We start from the raw sequence: 19893 nt of genomic DNA on the forward strand, positions 1-19893 counted from the left end.
TTAATTTTATCCCTGCTTCCAGAACACTAAAGAATCCTTGCTCTCTCTTCCCCATTATCCTACCACTATAACTACCATCACCACCACCACGGCCATCCTGATCACATACAATATCCTGTCAGACTTTATATTACTTATGCAAATGATTCTCAAATAGACCAAACACTAAAGAATCCTTGCTCTCTCTTCCCCATTATCCTACCACTATAACTACCATCACCACCACCACGGCCATCTTGATCACATACAATATCCTGTCAGACTTTATATTACTTATGCAAATGATTCTCAAATAGACCAATGGGAAAGCTCTATTAGTGAACTTCCCTCAAATAAGCATCCTACCAGTCTCACTGCCCATTTTTGCTCCAAGTGTAACTTTCTTGTCCTAAGAAGCTTACAAAAGAGAAACCTGGCTTCCAGGGGCCCACATGCCTCCTCCATGCTGGACAATGAAACAACTCATGTGATCCTTCTACAGAATAAACCAGGAGATTGAATATTTTCACCTCTTTACCCATAGGAAGCAGGTAGTTTTCTTTGTATTCTTGGCACTGGAGATAATTACTTTTCTTTGTTTTTCTCCAAATTTAGCAAGTTAGCAGCTATCGGCTGGTTGTGAGTGGTGCCGACAAAGATGGAGAAGGGCTATCAACTCAATGTGAATGTAGTATCAAAGTGAAAGATGTTAATGATAATTTCCCAATGTTCCGAGAATCTCAGGTACACCTTGTCCTCCTTGAAGAATAATGATATATATATTTTTTATTTTTCATTTTGTCATTCTAATTCATTATTTATTTCCCTGTTGGCTTCTATTCAAGTTCTCTGCACTTTTCTTTAAAATAAGCTTTTGTAAAATATAAGAATTTAGTAACCAGCAAGAGGCAACACATAATGTGAGAATTAATGATTAATTCTATTCAGAATCTCTTTAGATAAAACCTGACAATAACTCTAAAACTCTGCTTCTCTCCTTTTTAGTATTCAGCAGTTATTAAGGAAAATACTTTAAGTTCTGAGTTGCTTCGATTTCAAGTTATAGATTGGGACGAAGAATTCACAGATAATTGGCTTGCAGTGTATTTCTTCACCTCTGGAAATGAAGGGAATTGGTTTGAAATACAAACTGATCCGAGAACGAACGAAGGCATCCTGAAGGTGGTTAAGGTAAGGCCTATTTCCCTTCCACAGTAAAAATATTCCATATTAGCCCAACTATCATTTCTGCAGATAAACTTAATTCACTTATTAATAATAATAAGTAGATAGAATTTTTTAAAGACATGCATAGCCCCATTACCTAAGGGTAGCTTTTTAAAAAAATTTATTTCCTTCCAGGAAGAATGATTTATTTCCTTCCAAGCTATCATAGTAAACACAAATACACTAATTTATGTATATTTATAGGTGCACTTGCTTAACGCACAAGAATGTAAAACCCATTTCTTGACTTAATCTCGTTTTCTCTCTACAACTGAAGATGGGAAAGGACAAGAATACATGATAGTGTGGCTTGTGAATTTGTCACCTTGCTTTAAGTGGATTAGTTACAGTCATAAGAGGGGGAAAATACAAGTTTTTGGAAATTGGGCATATATAATTAAATCTGCAATACAAAAAAAAGAGCAATTGAGTAAACCTTCCATTTAACATGCTTGACTGTAACAGTCACCCCCCACCCACACACACACACATACACACAAATACAGAATCCAACCTTCAATAACATAAGGATATTTCTGCCTGGACACGATATAGACTAGAAAAAATAACCACTATTTGAAGACATTCCTTGGCACATACTGAACTCTACAGAACTTTCTTTATTTCCTTGAGTCCTGTAGAGTGACAGACCCATAAGAGATCCTTAACAAGGAAACTGCTGGAATCCCTGAATGCAGGAAGCCATGTGAACAGTTCTTATTACTCTGCTTTTCAGAGAGAAAGCTATAACCAACACTTGCAAGGGTGTGTTACAAACTCCCAGCAACTCCTTAAAATGAGGTCTTCCCTCTCTCCTGTCTTGGTGTCATCTAGTCTTCTAAACTAGATGAGAATCAGAGAAATTAGGCCTTATTATTCCATCATATCATTTCCTCACAACAAACAGCCAGTCATCCAATTCTGCCCTAGAAATTGTCCTTAAAGTCTGGCTCTGGTCTTCCTTTCTATGGCCTGTGATCTACAGGGCCTTGCCTTTTTGCTCCTACATGACTGTAATCACTCCTGAAAGATCTCCTTACCTCCTGTTTCTACTTCCCTTCATCCTCTGACTGCCACTAGTCTACTGCCATGTTTTTCTTAAAACCAATGTGAATTACTCTGTTCTTTAAAACCTTTCCTTGTTCTCCATTGGCTGTGAAAGTGGTCCTCCATTCATTGCTCATTTGCATCACCAGTGGGAATATAGGAATAATTGGTTCAGTTGGTCTATGAGGCAGCCCAGAAGACAGGAATTAATGGCTCCACAGAGAACTCTAATTGCAGCCAGGACTGATGACCAGCTTCTGGCCTTGAAAATGACCTTCAGCCTCCTCAGAACTGTGGACAAGGCCTCTCACCCTGTCACCTTCTGTAACTCTGGGCATTTGCAAATGTTTCACCTCTGCCTGAAAATCTCCTCCTCAACCTTCAACCTTCAACACTCAACTCCCTTGAAACGTCTCAGAAGATTTCCTAACTGTCCCCAGCAGAAGTGTTGACCCATTTTTGCACATAGACTCTATAATTTCTTCTGTCACTTACTCATTGTATTATAATTACCTATTTATATTTTCTCTTTCACTTACTCTTTCTCTTCCATATCACTGGAAGAGCTCACAAAACTAGTCATTGCAAACTTAAAAACTCAAATCCAGATCCCTTACCTTATTTATTTTCAGTAATATACAAATGTAACACAAATGAACATTTTCTTATCTCATCACACTCAGAAAAATATATTAGTGAAAGGAAAAAGCCCTCCCAGGATTCCTCAGGATTTGACTTGGACCACCCCAATTAAAGGGTCAAACAAATAGTTATCATACAAGACCATCTAAAAATGGTTCTACAAAGAGTTGGGGGGCCACCCCTCCCCACTGCTTTGCAGAGGCATATTTGCCAACTAAATTTATTACGATAGTTTGCCTTTGCCACCAAGGAATTTCCAGTCAGGAAAGACACTATTACACATGAATATAATAGCTATTCTGGAAATGGCTATAATTGCCATTTATAGGAATGTATTATGGGGCTAAATTTGTGCAGTCCTCACAACGATCTGATGAGGTGAAGTTTTGCAGTTTTTTTTTTCAAAATGAAAATTTGAGAATCACAGAAATTAAGTATTGTGCCATGAGTCACACCACTATGAGGCAGCAAAACTAGTATTCAAGCCATGCTATCGTAGCAAATTTGGGATTCTTTCCATTGTACCACACAGCCTAAAGAAACTATAATGATGTTTTAGTAGTCTAAAAAAAGAGGTCTGCCATTTTGTAAGTATCAGTTACCAAGCTGAGGTCTTATGAGTTAAGAATTTCAATGGTTTCTCCATCTCCACATTATAATGGCTTCTGAGGCTGTTTTGGTATATAGAAATAAAAGGGTCATTCATAGCATGGGACATAAGAGTTCTCTTGTCCTATTCTGGGTTTGCTGGATTGTATCTCTGTGATACTTCTTTCCTTCTAATTTTATTTATTTATTTATTTTTTACTCTAGGCTCTAGATTATGAACAAATACAAAATGTAAAACTTGGTATTGCTGTCAAAAACAAAGCTGAATTTCACCAATCAATAATTTCTCAGTATCGGGTGCAGTCAACCCCAGTCACAATCCAAATAGCCAACGTGAAAGAAGGAATTACATTCCGTCCTGCTTCCAAGACATTTACTGTGCAGAAAGGCATAAGTAGTAAAAAACTGGTCAATTATGTTCTGGGAATGTATCAAGCCATTGATGAGGATACTAACAAACCTGCCTCATATGTCAAGTAAGACTGTTTTTACATTATCCCTTGATGTGGTTTTAATTTATAAGCTACTACAAAATAATATAAACTTTTATATGCCAAGAATACAAAGAGACACAAAGCAGCCAACTCAAGGAAATGGCTAACTCAAGAAGAGACTTATAACCAAATCATTGGAACATCCTGGGCTATGAGCAAAGAAAACACAAGCATAAGTTAAAGTGGAAACTAAGAGAAGAATGCCTTAGCCTATGGAGAGGAATCAGGAAAAGATCTTACAGAAATTTTCAGTTGAGTTTAAAAAGAGTAGTTCTGGGTGCCTGGGTGGCTCAGTGGGTTAAAGCCTCTGCCTTCGGCTCAGGTCATGATCCCAGGGTCCTGGAATGGAGCACTGCATCGGGCTCTCTGCTCAGCTGGGAGCCTGCTTCTCTGTCTCTCTGTGCCTGCCTCTCTGCCTAGTTGTGATCTCTGTCTGTCAAATATATAAATAAAAATCATTTAAATAAATAAATAAATAGAAATAAAAAGAGTAGTTCACCAGAAGACTATGGTGCAATCAAATAAAACATCACATACGAAACAAATATGCCCCAAATATAAGAACACCAGGCAGAGTAGATACTGTAAGAGCAAGAAAGAAATTATGTTATTGCAAAGAGTAGAAAATTGAAAAATCAGGCTAATACTTAGGGATTATGAAATACTGCTTGTCCATGCTAATATGCTGATTTTCTGCCACTGTATATTTCCATGTCTTAAATTAAGTATAAGTACATTAAACATAAAATCAGCTATTTTCATTAAGTAGGTAAACATTCCATATTTGAAAAAAAAATTTTTTTTCTGTCATAAACAGGTATATCATGGGACGTAATGATGGTGGTTTACTATTTATTGATTCAAAAACTGCTCAGATCAAATTTGTCAAAAACATTGATCGGGATTCTACTTTCATAGTTAACAGGACAATCACAGCTGAGGTTCTGGCCATAGACGGTAAGAGAAATATTTCAAAATGGGGCTCCTGGCAATGCTCAGGCAATAAGCAAACATAAGAAAATAAAACAAAAGAATAAACACCAAAAATGATATCACCTGAGGAAAGAGCAAAAAGTACTAAGGGAAACAACAGCAATTATTCATAATCCTACAATAGAGAAATTTTTACTTTATTGCTTTATTATTTTTAATTGTCAACACTGAAAAAATTTTCTTCAATAAGCTTTTGTATCTTGGATAGTAAAAATAAATCATTGTTTATTCCAAATACTTTGGCTCAAGCCTTAGGAGCAAAAATCTTACACACAGTGCTGGGTTCATGCAGTAGGATACATTTAAGAAAACTTGTTTTTATGTTGATTTCATCTGTAATCATTGAATTCGTCACCTTACAGGTCTTGGTTCGAAGCATATTAAATTAATAGCCTATGCTACTAGAGACACCAGCCAAGTTAATAAATTTAAGCTTGCCCTTTATAAGATGTAGAAACAAAATGACATCTTTTCACTTGTAAGAATAACGAATATAATTTCTCACAAGAAGACATACTAAGTTGGCTGCATGCAAGTGACATGTAAAAGGTTTTTGGGGGTACAACGTATTCTATATATGTCCTTACCTCTAAAATGCTATCTTACAGAAAACACAGGTAAAACATCTACAGGCACCATATATGTTGAGGTACCTGGTTTTAATGAAAATTGTCCAACAATCGTCCTGGAAAAGAAAACAATTTGTAGTTCACAACCTTCTGTGGTTGTCTCAGCTAGAGCACTAGACAATAAGTATTCTGGTCCCTACACGTTTTCTCTGGAGGAGCAACCACTAAAATTACCAGTTGTCTGGAGTATCACAACACTCAATGGTGAGTAATAGTAAACTTGTTTTGTAAATGAAAAAGTTGCTGCTTCTTTATATTTTCAGAGGGATAAAAGAGTTCATTTGGGAGCAAGTCTTTTCCAAGAGTAACTGAAAAAGTTCTTTGCAATGAAGATGTGGTCTAGCGTCATGAATTTCTTCTTTCTTCAAAAGAGAAGAGGAACGATACAATATGTTCATTCTATTTAATATTTTTTTATGTGCAATCTAATTGTTTTGTATTTTTAATGTCTTATTTCTGCCTCCACAGCACCCCATAAAAAGAATAGAGTCAGCCATCAATTTTATTGCAGAGCTGTTTAAATTTCTAACTATACAAACTTTTCCTAACCGGGCAGACTGTGAACAGACATGAAGCACAGGAGGGGTCGCCTGTTCAAGGCTCATAGGAAGTGCTACTTAGTCTGTCACTAGTTAGGAATCTTGACAGCATGGCAGACTGAAATTCCTATTAGCCAGTGGTTAAGAGTTCATCATCCATCCTTCCCTTTCTTCTCACTTTTATCGTGCTAATTTTACATTTTTTTATGTTTTCTAGGTGCCTCCTAGAAATAGCCTTTGGACTTAATAAGAATCTTCTCACTTGTCTCTAGATCTTTGCTGAACCAATCTTGATTCCCTCCATGAATCTGCTCTCTTGTTCCCTAGTCATTTGCTAGAGTCACCAAAGCATTCTTGTTCTCTCTGGTCTTCCTTCCTAAGCCCTTACTGATCTAGGCGGAAGTCCCTAGTTTCAAAATATCCATGTAGCTTTTGGCTCCAAATGGGCTTACCAGCACATGACCAATGAAAAACCTGCAAAAAAAACATCAGACATAGACAGGACCTAGCATTGGACATGGCTGCTTGAGTGAAGCAGGACAAGGCAACAGTGGTTAGACTGAGTGGATCAGACATAACATCAAAGGGGTTAAGATGTTAAGAGTGGTTTAGTTGACACAGCTCTGCAGCTTACAAGAGCTGCTAAGGGAGCCCACTTAGAAAGGGACAACATAGGAATGGAGAAAGGAGAATAATCCATATTCACGAGTCAGGTGGGCCACAGGCTGTCACCTCAAAACATCCTATACCACTGGCCTTTGCGCACATGGATGAAAACTATCAGGATCAGCGGAGGTAGTGGAAGCCAAAGTAGAAGCTCAGTCTTAATAAGTCAGGCACAAAAACATGGACGTAGAGGGAAAGCATATGTCCAGAGGGCCACAGAAGCATTCAGGAGGTTGGTGCAGACATACAGGAGATTGGCTAAGTCCCAGGGGAGGGGGCTTGATATTGAAATGTTACCTGCCTTCCATCACCTTTCAGGAGGAAAACTGGGGTAGAACTGAGTCTTCATGGGAAGCTCTAACAGTCCCATGTGGGGCAGAAAGGACATGATGGAAGTGCAGCCCTGTTTACCCAACTGAACCCCAAATTCTCATTCCCAGAACTCCTCCAGCCTCACCTTATCAGCCTCCCTATTTGGGACAACAATGTTTAAGGCAACTCTGGGTCTGTTAATACAAATAAGTAGTTTTAAGGGCAAATGATGCCTGTCCTGCTGATAATTTGTGTGATTGTTTGTCCTCAGCTACTTCCGCACTCCTAAATGCCCAGCAACCGCTATCTCCTGGATCGCACAGTATCTCCCTCACAGTTACCGACAGTCAGGACAGACAGTGCGAGACACCAGAGAGCTTGACTCTGGAAGTCTGCCAGTGTGACAACAGGGACACCTGCAGAAGTTCGGAGAAGGATAAAGACCCTGGATACAAAGCTGGAAACAGAACATCAGGGAGGCTGGGGCCTGCTGCCATCGGCCTGCTACTCCTTGGTCTTTTGCTGTTGCTATGTGAGTATGCCAAAGCTGACTTCTGTTTTTGATAGGGAATCAGGCCTTCGGGCTGCATGGTAAATACCATCTTTGCAATGTACAACCATTCCTTAATGGTGTTACAGGCAAAGATGGGGGTAACATTTTCAGGAAGAACTGGAAATGTTGAAAGTTAATATGTCGCTTGCCAATAATCTATACTCATAATGCAACAAGGCAAGTCATATATATGTTAGACAGGTAGAAAACAGCCCAAGAGAATCAACAAGAAAAAAATTTAAGCATGAACACTTTCTATACACCGCCAGTAATGTTCATTCATCCTCAGAAAAAGGCTTTTACCCACAATGCAGCATCTTCTAAGATGTCTTCTCTGTAGACATAAAATAGAAAAAGAACCCTTGCCAAGTAAATCTAGAGAAAAATATAAAGGATATAGGCTTTGAACTTTATAATGAACATTATTAATACATCATAGGCTCTGAAAGTTATTGCTTAATCCAGCGCTTCTTGAAAATAGCTTACCACTACAAATACACCCTCTTAAAGGCTCTCACTTAATAAGATTAAGCTTATTAAACACATTTAAGGAATGTGGTTTTTATATATTTTTTTAAAAGATTTTGTTTATTTATTTGACAGAGAGAGATAACAAGTAGGGAGAGGCAGGCAGAGAGAGAGAGAGAGGAGGAAGCAGGCTCCCTGATGAGCAGAGAGCCAGATGCGGGCCCTGGGATCATGACGTGAGCCAAAGGCAGAGGCTCTAACCCACTGAGCCACCCAGGTGCCCCTTTATTTTTTTTATTTTTAAAATAAAACGCTTTATTTTTCAATAAAAGTAAAATTTAGTTATTCAATGGATAGGTTTCTAAAATGCTTCAATTAAATCAAAGTCTTGTGATCAAATAGAATTTTTAATGTAATAGGTCTCTATTTTAAGGAAATTCATGGCAAATTCTTATAAATAAGAAAAATCCTTGATAAACTCATATTCACTTCCCAAATTTATTATAGAACTGTAGGCTTTTCTTCACGATAAACAAGTCTATGCCAGCCCCTTCACTTAAATTTTTCTTAAATTTGCGCAGCATTTTTAAACCACAAAGTGCAGAAAATTACATGACGAGCACTCATATAACCAACCGTCATTCAGATTTAACAGATCTTAATATTCGCCATATCTGTTCAGATCTCTTTTTACAAAAAAGAAAGAAAAAGAAAGAAGTTGTTATTCATACACCTAGTAACCTCCCACACATGCCATATATTCTTCTTCTGCCTTCCCCCAAAATGTTTACTCTTCTGCAATTAACATGCATTGTTTCATTTCACAGCTGAAATTGACGCATCTTTCAGTTTTTCAATATTATATTAGTCAATTTCAAAACCAAAGATTTGTCAAGTACATGGATGTGAGTCTTAACACAAACAGCCAGCTGGAAAGGGAACTTGATTCTGGTTTTCATGTAGTTCACAGGTTTATGCATGTCTAACTCTATGGAAAAAACAATACTATGATGCAACTATAATAGAAATGAATACAAAAGGGTATTATGCAGGCTTTGTGGAGTAGGTGAATCATCAATCTGAGCGCTGGAAAGTGAGGAGGATATAGAAAAAAAGAGGGAAATTTGTTCCCAAAGGGTAACAGCATGGGCCAAAGCCAGAAATGCTTTGCATGTTTTAGGAATCACACCTTGGGAGGCTAACGCATAGGGAGACTGTGGACAGTCAAGGAGATGAAACTGGAGATGCACTGATACCAATTTGAAAGGGCTTACGTACATATGTTACAGTGTTTGTGCTTTAAGCTATGAGAAAAAAAGAGTTGCTATGAGAAAAAAGCCTAGCATGTTCATATTTATGTTTTAGAAAGATAACATTGGCCGAGCTGTGTACCATAAATTAGAAAGGAAATAACAGTTAGGAGATACTTCTACTAGTTTCAAAGAGATGATAGAAGCCTAATTCAAACATGAGACTAAAAAGGAAAGAAGAAGTGTGTAAGGCATTACACATGGCAAAGATTTGGAGACTAACAAATACGAAGAGTGGTTAAGAAATCCAGATGAACCATTGAATTCACTTGTCACTTAAACCATTAAATGAAACTGCAAATACTAGAGGCAGCACAGATACATGGTAGTAGGGATGAGTTTCATTTTGAAATACTGACTTTTAGGATGTTGAGATAACCTGAGGCAAGCCATTGTACATTTGGGACTGTGGCTCAGGATAGTAATCTGAGAAAGTACACCGTGTTAATCCCACAATCATATTTGCTTCCTGTGCTCCTACCATTTGAAAAAATGCCAGGCTTTGATTTTTGGCATGACAAAACATATATTTTTTAGTCTGCACAAATACACTCAAGACTTTGAAAAAGTTTCTCTGGATACATATATAAAAACCAAATATATATTGTAGATAACAATGATAGCAACATCTCTAAAAGATGATTTATGCCCATCTAAAAATACTCACCATACAGGTGTACATCCATCACCTTAAAAACTAATTTGTCAATGAGTAACATTCAATTCTTCCCATACACTTAACAAAGTCATAGAATTGAGAATGGTAATAAATTTTAAAAAACATGTAGAAGTATCATTTATATGAACATTACATAAATTTTTAAAAATACATCAATTATATGCAACCTATTTTATTTATAATATAGGACCAACCTAATTTGTATAACTGATATAGCCCTTCCAGACAATACTAGCAAATCCTCATCCCACTCACTACTGTCCTTTACTTATACTAACTCATTTAATCCTCATAACAGCTGGTGATGTATATAATATTTATTCTCCCATTCTCTGGATGAATTACGAGAGGCAAGAAAGGATAATATAACTTACCCAGCAGGTGAGAGGTGGAGCCAAAATTCAAACCCTTCAACCCCTAACTAAACTCCCTCTGGGTGGACAGAATTCAACACACGAGGATTCAATAGACCCTGATGAGCCAGAGGTGGGGGTGGGGGTCACTAAACTACCTAGCTTTCCAGAACTTCCTTTCAAGGGAGAGTTTAGTATTTTCCTCTTGATGCATTAGCATAAAAATGATGTTAATCTTTATTGCTGAGATGTGACAGATCTTGCAGATATGCACAGAAGAATGAAAATTACTCAGACAGGAAAGCCCCTCCGAGCTAGGGATTCTCGAGTCATAATTAAGAGTGCAATGGTATTAGCTCATCACTCTAGTTGCGGAGGGAGTTTGCTGGTTAATTGCTGTTTACTAAGAGATGACTAGAGTCCAGATTACAGGATTATCCTGCCCACCTAAAATCCTGACCATCCAGGTATGTATTCCCCTGACATAATACACATTGCTCAAAATGTTCAAATAAATTATATATATAATTTATATATATATATAATTTATAAATTATAAATTTATTATATATATAATTTATAAATTATATATATAAATTATATATATAATTTATTTGAACATATATCTATTTATATATATAATTTATAAATTATATATATAATAAATTTATAATTTATAAATTATATATATAATTTATTTGAACATTTAATTAATTTATTTGAACATTTATAATTTATAAATTATATATATAAGTTATATATAATTTATTTGAACATTTAATTATATATAATTATAATTTATAACATATAAATTATATATATAATTTATTTGAACATTTTGAGCAATGTTCAAAATGTTATATATATATAACAGAAAAGGATTGAGGAACTGAAAGACCATCTTTATCATTCAACAAACAGTGACTTTTTTTTTTTTTTTTGAGAGAGATACAGTGAGAGAGAACATGAGAGGGGGAAAAGGTCAGAGGGAGAAGCTGACTCCCCATGTGGGACTTGATCCTGGGACTCCGGGATCGTGACCTGAGCGGAAGACAGCTAGCTGCTTAACCAACTGAGCCACCCAGGCACCCCAAACAGTGACTATTTTAAGAAAATACACATATCACAAGAATGATCAGATCTGTATCCTCCAGTTCACAATCATATGAAATTTTAGGATGCTTAATTTACACTTTATTTTGTAGAAACTAGTTTTGCTTTCTATTAGATTTTCCATGAGTCCTGAAATATTGTATTTTCTTTGTAACGTTTCAGACAATTGTCATGTCTCATTGTTTCCAAATGATTCAAGTGTTCTGATATTTTGTTTTCCTTTATAACTAGTGGCCCCCCTTCTGCTGCTGACCTGTGACTGTGGGATGGGTCCTATCCGGGGAGTGACAGGAGGATTTATTCCAGTTCCTGATGGTTCAGAAGGAACAATTCATCCATGGGGAATTGAAGGAGCCCATCCTGAAGACAAGGTGAGGACCTAGTTTCTAAAACGTTTTTTTCAATCACATAGAACAAAATTAGATTTATATTCAGATAGGAAAGGGGGTGATAGGGTATAAAAATAAGACACTTCATGACCTTTAAAGGCCTTTGTGAGGGCTGAAATAAATGGAGCCTTTTAGAATCACAGCTCTTCAGATGTCCAACCATAAAAATGGTTACTCCTGTTAAGAATTTGGACTTCTTCTAAAGTCATCTTTTGCAAAGAGCCACATTTCACCCATAGTACCATGAAACTGGTTCATTTGTAAACATCTATTTCTTTAACATGGTTTACAGGAAATCTCAAATATTCGCGTGCCACCTATTACGGCCAACGGAGCTGATTTCATGGAAAATTCTGGTAAGTAAACATCAAATGGATTTTTTTTTTAAGATTTTATTTATTTATTTGTAAGAGAGAGAGAGTGAGAGCGAGCACAGGCAGACAGAGTGGAAGGCAGAGTCAGAGGGAGAAGCAGGCTCCCTGCGGAGCAAGTAGCCCGATGTGGGACTCGATCCCAGGACGCTGGGATCATGACCTGAGCCGAAGGCAGCTGCTTAACCAACTGAGCCACCCAGGCGTCCCTCAAATGGATTTTTGAAGGCAATACTGGGTTAAATAAGCAATACTGAAAAATAGGAAGTGTTCTAAATCATTTTTTAATAATTTGCATATATATATACACACACGCTGGGAGATGTTACCACTAAAATAGGGTTTCAATGAAATGATTTACTATTAGTGTATTAGTCAATTCCAGGGCCAAGCTTGGGTTTCAATAAGTTCATTGAAATTCATTGCCCACTGATGCCACATTTTTAATATCCAAAGATTTGTTATACATTTTCTAAACTTTAATAAACTTAAGTAGAGCTCTCAGTCACTTACTAATTTTTTAATTAAAAAAGATTTCACACGTGTAGAAAAATGTAAAGGAAAATATACTAAATACTATGTGCCTACCACTCAACTCTGACTATTTTTACCATTGGTAATATTTGCAGTTAAACCTCATATGTGCACATTCTCAATCTTATTGCCCTTCTTCCTACCCCAAAACTAACAATACCTAGATTTGAGTTCACGTATCAGTTTTATATTCAGTCATAATGGGACAAGATCATTTATGCTCTCATATAGGTGAACTTATTCATTTCTTTGGTTTACCAAATAATTATTTTATTCATCTTGTCTCAGTGCCACAATTAAGGCATAAACTACAGGAACAATATGACCTAGTGCCTATTACTAAAGTTTATCTTAACCCCATACCTAGCAATAGATTGTTTTTAAATGTCTAGCCTACAAAATCTGCATGAGATCACTGCAAAATGTCTGCCTTTATCAGCTAGCCCAATCCTCACCTGGTTCTCTGATTATAATTACATAGCAAAAACTATACTCAGAATTCTCTAGAAAAAAATTAACTTTCCATGAAAGTGTAATGTAAAGGTGATAAGGAGAATAGTCATAACTCTTTAAATTGTGTTCAGACACCAAGACACTAAATTAGCATCTGCTAATTTGCATGATTACATTATGGATATTTCCTCTTTGGTTTCCATATTGAAAGCAATGATAGCTTAATTTTTATTTCTTCTTTTTCCTGAAAACAAATAAGCATTGCATTACAAGTTTTCCATGGCTGTGTGCTGAATATTCTGTTTTTACTTTTCTATTTCTGGCTATTGTCACTGAAAATCTATTTCCTGTGTATATTTTTTAATTAGTATGTTTCCAGAGCTATTCCATCTGCGAAGATCCTCTGTACAGACTCACCTCCTCTGTTACTCTCTCATAACAGACCCTAGAATGTTCTTATCACCTCTAGTCATATAATTGTAATCTCTCCTACTTATTTGCTTTACTGGGTATCTGCCCATTGATACCAATAAACAGTAAAAGAAAAAAAAAAAACAATTACAGCATAAGATGCTCCAGAATTTTCTTCCCTGTTTTTAGAAGTTTGTACAAATACATATGCTGGAGGGACAGTGGTAGAAGGAACCTCGGGAATGGAACTGACCACCAAACTTGGAGCAGCTACAGGATCTGGAGCCGCTGGAGGATTTGGAGGAGTCACTGGACTTGGCATTGGTTCTGCAGGACAGTCTGGAACAATGAGAACAAGGCATTCTACGGGAGGAACCAATAAAGACTATGGTGAAGGAGCAGTAAGCATGAATTTCCTGGACTCCTACTTTTCTCAGGTAATGTGGTAGAAAACTCTGTGGCTTTGTTATCTTATGTACATTAGAGATCTTTTTTCTTTGCAATTCGTTGTTGTACTTACAGCTTGTTAAAATGTAAGAAAAAAATAGGGTTCTCTGCCAAAATAATGCAGATAACCTACGGTGATGGCCAAAATTGGGCCACTAGTCAAAAGGAAAAATGGTAGGTAGACACAAAGGGAAAGAATATAACAAGGGGCACCTCCTCCCTCTGACTGGAATAACAATGGAAAGCAAAATCTTTTGTGTGTCAGGATCAGCAGCATCCTCTGCAGAAATATACAAAGCAGCCTCTTTTGTGTTCCCTGTACCATAAAGTATGTCAAATGTGCATATTTTTCTGAGACAGAAAAGTATCCTTCACATTTTCAAAAGAGTCCATGCCCCAAAATGCTGAAGAACCATTAAATTAATGACCCAGAAATAAAAGTGGGAAAAAAGGGATGTGATCAAAGGTCAGAAGAAGTGTCAGGAAGCATAGAACTGAAACGAAAACGGTTTCAAGAACAGAGAGGACTTTAAGAGGCAGGTCTTGCCTCTTGGTTGGTGCATCAGTAGAAGAGATTTCCTATGGAGTTTTGGTATCAGACCTGGTAAATTCTGGGATCAGAACTGTTGCTGAGAAGGTATTGTCTTACACTGACTGGCAGGGAGAGCTTGTTTGGGATGGGTCTCTTGGGATATTCTGAGATGTGGTGTGGGCCCTCGTTATGGGTCAGGCTCCCGCATGGGTCAGGAAATCTAGACCAAGGCCCCAGTCTGGCTGAGAACTGGCTTAGATGGTGTAAGTGGGATGCCTGTCCCCACCCCTAAACACAAAGACATGCATTTACAGTAGCACATACAGGGACCCCCACACTGGGCCCAGTGAATAACCTCCAGGTTTTGAACACGTTGGTTTTGTAGGTCCAAATCCATGCCAGTGCCTTCAAAACCCAGACTTAAAACGTGAGCCTAGGCTAGATTCAATTCCAAAGGAATGACAGCTACACTGTTCTCCAACAAGTTTCTCTTACAAGATTGCTGATACCCAGAGTTTGGCTTTGTTTCTGTGGATTACCTAAATTAGGCATTCATGATAATTCTTGAGTTCTATGAACAGTGTTGCATTCTTCAGCTGAGACTCTTTGAAAATTCATTTTTTCCACTTTTCTCCCCCTTTAGAAAGCATTTGCCTGTGCAGAGGAAGACGATGCCCAGGAAGCAAATGACTGCTTGCTGATCTATGATAATGAAGGAATGGGTGCCCCAGGTTCTCCCGTGGGCTCCTTGGGTTGTTGCAGTTTTATTGCCGATGAGCTGGATGACAGCTTCTTGGACTCGCTCGGCCCCAAATTTAAAAAGCTTGCAGAAATAAGCCTCGGGATCGATGAAGAAGCCCAACAATTTCAGCCACCTTCCAAAGACAGCCATTTGGGCATGGAATCCTGTGGCTATTCCCTAGGAGTCCAACAGCCAGAATCTGTTAGGGGCCAGACTTTGTCAGGCAGTCAAGGAACCTCTGCTTTGTCTGCTTCCAGCTCTGTTCTGCAGCCAGCTGTTTCCATCCCTGACCCTCTGCAGCATGGTAGCTATTTGGTAACAGAGACTTACTCGGCCTCTGGTTCTCTCGTGCAACCTTCCACTACAGTCTCTGAGCCACTTCTCACGCAAAATGTAATAGTGACAGAAAGGGTGATTGGTCCCATTTCCAATGTTCCTGGCAACCTACAGACTCCGATGGAGATAAGGGGGTCACGTAATATGATCTGTATAGAAGATCCTTGTTCCCGTCTGATATGACCAGAATGAACTGGAATAACATATTGGCTGAATGTATTATTTGGACCAAATTGTTCAAAGGAGCATAGCAAAGCTCACAGTATTAGTCTAACTGGGCACTTATTTTGCAATCTCCTAAACCGAGCTTGATCAGTTTAAATTTTCTAGTTAATATCCCCAAACTGGGTCATGTTGTCACTCTCACTTCTCAAATACCATTCAAGTGGTAGTAAATCTGGATGTTTTTCCAAAAATCTTGAGATCATATTTAGTGGGAAAATTCCAATTAATAATTAACAACTTTTAAACTTCTCTTTTTGCAGTACCAAAGAAATGTATTTGTCCCTATAACTAAAATGCAGCGTGTTTTATTGGATTAAGCACTTGGAGTCAAGAGCCCGAGTTCTTGTCTCTGTCACCTTTTCTTATGTCACTAATAATGACGTAAGAGTCATAAGGTCTTTGCTAAAGCATTTTGAGCTGCTTGGAAAAGGGAAATAGTTGCAGCTGAGTTGTCATCTTCTCGGTGTTGGGAGACCCTAAGTGCATCTTTTGCTCAAGCTCAGGGCTACTGGCTTATGCATTAAACTTGCTATATCTATATCCTTCCATTCTCAAAATACAGTTTGATAAGAAAATATCATAGAGCATTTAGGAAAGTTTAGTATGGTGTAAATAATATTTTGTGTTTTTCTAAATTACTTTGAAAGGATCTATCCAAGGAAAATATCTTACTTTGAGCTCCTTGGTATACATTTCTCAGTACAAATCCTGTGTTAATAGTTCTTGAAAATTACTTTCTATTTTGTAAATGTCAGTGAGTAGATGTAATTTGCAGATGACAGATAGTGATGTTTATTACGTTAACAATGTCTACAGACTTTGTGAGAATACAAACATGGTTTTTCTCATAAGGAAAAGAGGCCTCTGACTAGATTAACATAGGGTGAAATTTTTGAATATGTATTATAAGCCCCGTTTCAAGTCAAAAAGGGAGATGGAAAGGGATTATCATTAACCTCTATTTTATTAAGCCTCCGTACTTTGAAACAGCTACAACAACTAAATTCTCTAGCAAAACAATAAAGATTTTGAATTCATTATTTCATATGCACCGATAGCAGTGCAGCTCTTCAAATCATTTCAAGTCATTCATCTTCAGCCTTTAGCCCCTAGAGAACACCCTACCTTCTTATCAAGATTCTTGTTTTAGCTGAGTCTTTACAAGGTCATTGTCCAGCTCCACTATCTCTAATTGTATATAAAAGACTTCTCCCTGTTTTGTTGCCAGCCATATTCAAAATCTATTTGTTTTTCCAGATGGAATGCAAAGTAATAAAGTATCTTTTAACACAGAAGGATACAATCCTAAGCTTCGCTGGGAGGAAAGAGACCTCCTAAATGTCCCTACATCTAACATCCTTCCCTCCCCCTGGTGCCATGCATGACTACCAGGAAGGTATGTGCTAGGATGGCCAAAAAGAGTGGGCAATCTGTTCTTTTAAGATAATCCCACTGTTTCAACAACACCTGCAGTGTGCCCATCTTGAGGTGAGGGGACTTAGATCCTGTGGAGCGGCTGCCAGGTCCTGAGGAAGCTGCCTTGCTATTATCACTGTGGCCTCTTCTCAACAGAAGCTTGTCCTGTAGTCTAGATCACACATGGTTGATGTGTGCCTCTGTGATGCATGAGAATTAAATTAATAATCATAATAATCCTTATTTCAAGTTCAAAAGTGTCTTCAGGATCCTGAAGAATTTTGGCGTTGCCTCTTAAAACCCAACTTATGATGAAATGGGAATTTCGCTGCATTGCCAAACTACAGAGGAAACTATGTCACTGTCGTAAAGGCTCTCTAAGGGAAAAATTGAAATTAAATGTGTTTTAAAATAAAAATAGACTCATCTTGTCTAGAAGGACCTTGAATTGCCATGTAAAAGTAAATTCAAAGCAAAAATGTATCTGTATTTTTTCACCAAAAATAAAAATTGTTTTAAGCAAAAAAAAAAAGAAAAATGTTTAAAACTCTCTTTTTACTTGATGTATTATAAATTTTAAACAGTATATGCTGAAACTTCAACAGTATAACACTGAGATAATAAAACCGTTGGCAACAAACATGAGTACTTCCTTAACCATTTAGTAAAAGGTGAGCTACTCTCTAGAATTAACAGTTACTAAGAAATATAAGGTAAGAAACTGACTTACATATGTATTTTTATCAGTATTTTATATATTTTTTCTAGCTAATACCTTTTGCCCATCCTCCCACGCAGGAAGTACCTGGGGACTCAGGATCTCTTCTTCAGGTGGAAATAGTGCTGGATGAGGTCAGAGCAGTCTTTTATTAACGAGATGTTTTAAGTCATTTATTATTTGTTTGGTAGTTTGGAATGATCTTTCAGGCAAAAGTTCTGACATGCAATGATGCCTCAGAGACAAAAGCTGAAGTAAAAAGAAGGTAAGGTTTCCAGCCTAACATGATGAAAAATGTACCATGGATCTGGGGACAGCTGTCAGCCCCAGCAGCTTGGATGTGTCTCCCAATAAATGTCTGTTATTTTTATGTCTTTCTTTAAAGGGATGCCACAAAAAGTCCCTTTGGAACTTCAAATCTTGCCTTGGCTGACCGTCCTTATTCTTTAATCCATACAGTTCAACTGGGATCTGGTGTATGAGAAGCAGAAACTGGGTTAGAGTGGGCGTAGAGTGAAGGAAAGGGGATGATTTGATTCTGACATTCCGAATCAAACCCAGGAAAAAATGAAGCCCCTGTAGGTAAATTCCAAAAATATCCCCTCATCCTCCAATTTATAGAAAGTTTGAAGAATAAAAACAGCAAGATCAATGTATCTTAATTGTCAAAATTCAAGGAAGAGCATGAAAAAAAAACACACTCAACTCTCAAGCTTCAATGCAACTAACAATTAAGAAACAAGTAAACGTTAAGGATCTCTCCTTCCTGTTATTGGCAATTCAGTGTTTTCTGCACGGAAAATACTGAGTATATTCAGACTCCTGCACTGGGTCTACAAATAACTCTGAGTCAGAGATTATATGGCTTAATACTTGTTCAACAGCACAGTCTGAGATCATTATTAAGTGGGAGGGGGGAATTGATAAAGAAAAGAAGATAATTGTTTGATTTACAGGTGCCAGAAGCAACACATTTTCCACAATGAAGACTGAGATTCCTTCTGCTCTGCTTGATCCCTCCGTGACAAGACATGGGCCCTTCAAGGTTGGTGTCTTTACTTTCTTTTTCCTTTATACATAGACTTTCTTTTCAACAAATGCAAAACAGAATAATCTAAACACAATGCAGATACAGTTAAAACTCAAGAGAATGATGGTCTAAAAGAACAAGTGCAAATGGATACATTTACCAGAGCAGGAAGAAACTAGACACAGGTAAGCCCCACCAGCTGGCCAAGACTGTTAGTTACATATTCTAATTTAATTCTTACAGTAACTCTAATTATAATGAGGCAAACAGAGATCCAGAGAAGCAAATTACTACCTCAAAGTCATTCAGTAAAGTGACATAAATGTAAAGGTTTATCTACAGTTATTCACAATAGAAAGCAATAATAATATATAACCATTACTCTGTCAAAATAATCTGCTTCCTTTCAGCCCTAAGACTTGAGTAGAGCATGAAAAATTGGAAATACAAAGAAAACAATGAAAATAATTTTTAAAAAACCAGAAATCTAGATATAATTCTAAAGATTAAAGAAGCAGTACATTGTAGACAAATATATCTATTTGGACATAGAGGACAGGGCAATCTATATATTTCTATATGTATCTAAGAATGAAAGATAGAGAAAAAGGTAGAGACAAAGGAATGGATAGAAAGAAACAAGTATATGATTTGTTGCTATTTTGAGGTATATGTG

The 19893-nt window shown here is 37.2% G+C and overlaps 1 protein-coding gene across 2 annotated transcripts in view; it reads left to right on the plus strand.

Moving 5' to 3' along the window:
• Positions 1-18001, plus strand: part of DSG3 (desmoglein 3) — a 34455-nt gene extending 16454 nt beyond the window's left edge. Inside the window, exons 7-16 of one of the 2 annotated variants that reach the window (XM_013051478.2) lie at positions 595-723; positions 985-1170; positions 3709-3980; positions 4816-4955; positions 5600-5824; positions 7409-7669; positions 11845-11984; positions 12295-12358; positions 13964-14208; positions 15394-18001. In XM_013051478.2, the coding sequence (XP_012906932.1) occupies positions 595-723; positions 985-1170; positions 3709-3980; positions 4816-4955; positions 5600-5824; positions 7409-7669; positions 11845-11984; positions 12295-12358; positions 13964-14208; positions 15394-16011 (2280 nt within the window). In that variant the 3' untranslated portion in view covers positions 16012-18001. Of the gene's footprint in view, positions 1-594; positions 724-984; positions 1171-3708; positions 3981-4815; positions 4956-5599; positions 5825-7408; positions 7670-11844; positions 11985-12294; positions 12359-13960; positions 14209-15393 lie in introns of both variants that reach the window. The other variant, XM_004742878.3, reaches the window with a different exon arrangement.
• The last annotated feature ends 1892 nt before the right edge of the window (positions 18002-19893 follow it).

Source organism: Mustela putorius, unplaced genomic scaffold (assembly GCF_011764305.1).
Source record: "Mustela putorius furo isolate JIRA1106 unplaced genomic scaffold, ASM1176430v1.1 tig00003858_pilon_pilon_pilon, whole genome shotgun sequence".
NCBI lineage: Eukaryota > Metazoa > Chordata > Mammalia > Carnivora > Mustelidae > Mustela > Mustela putorius.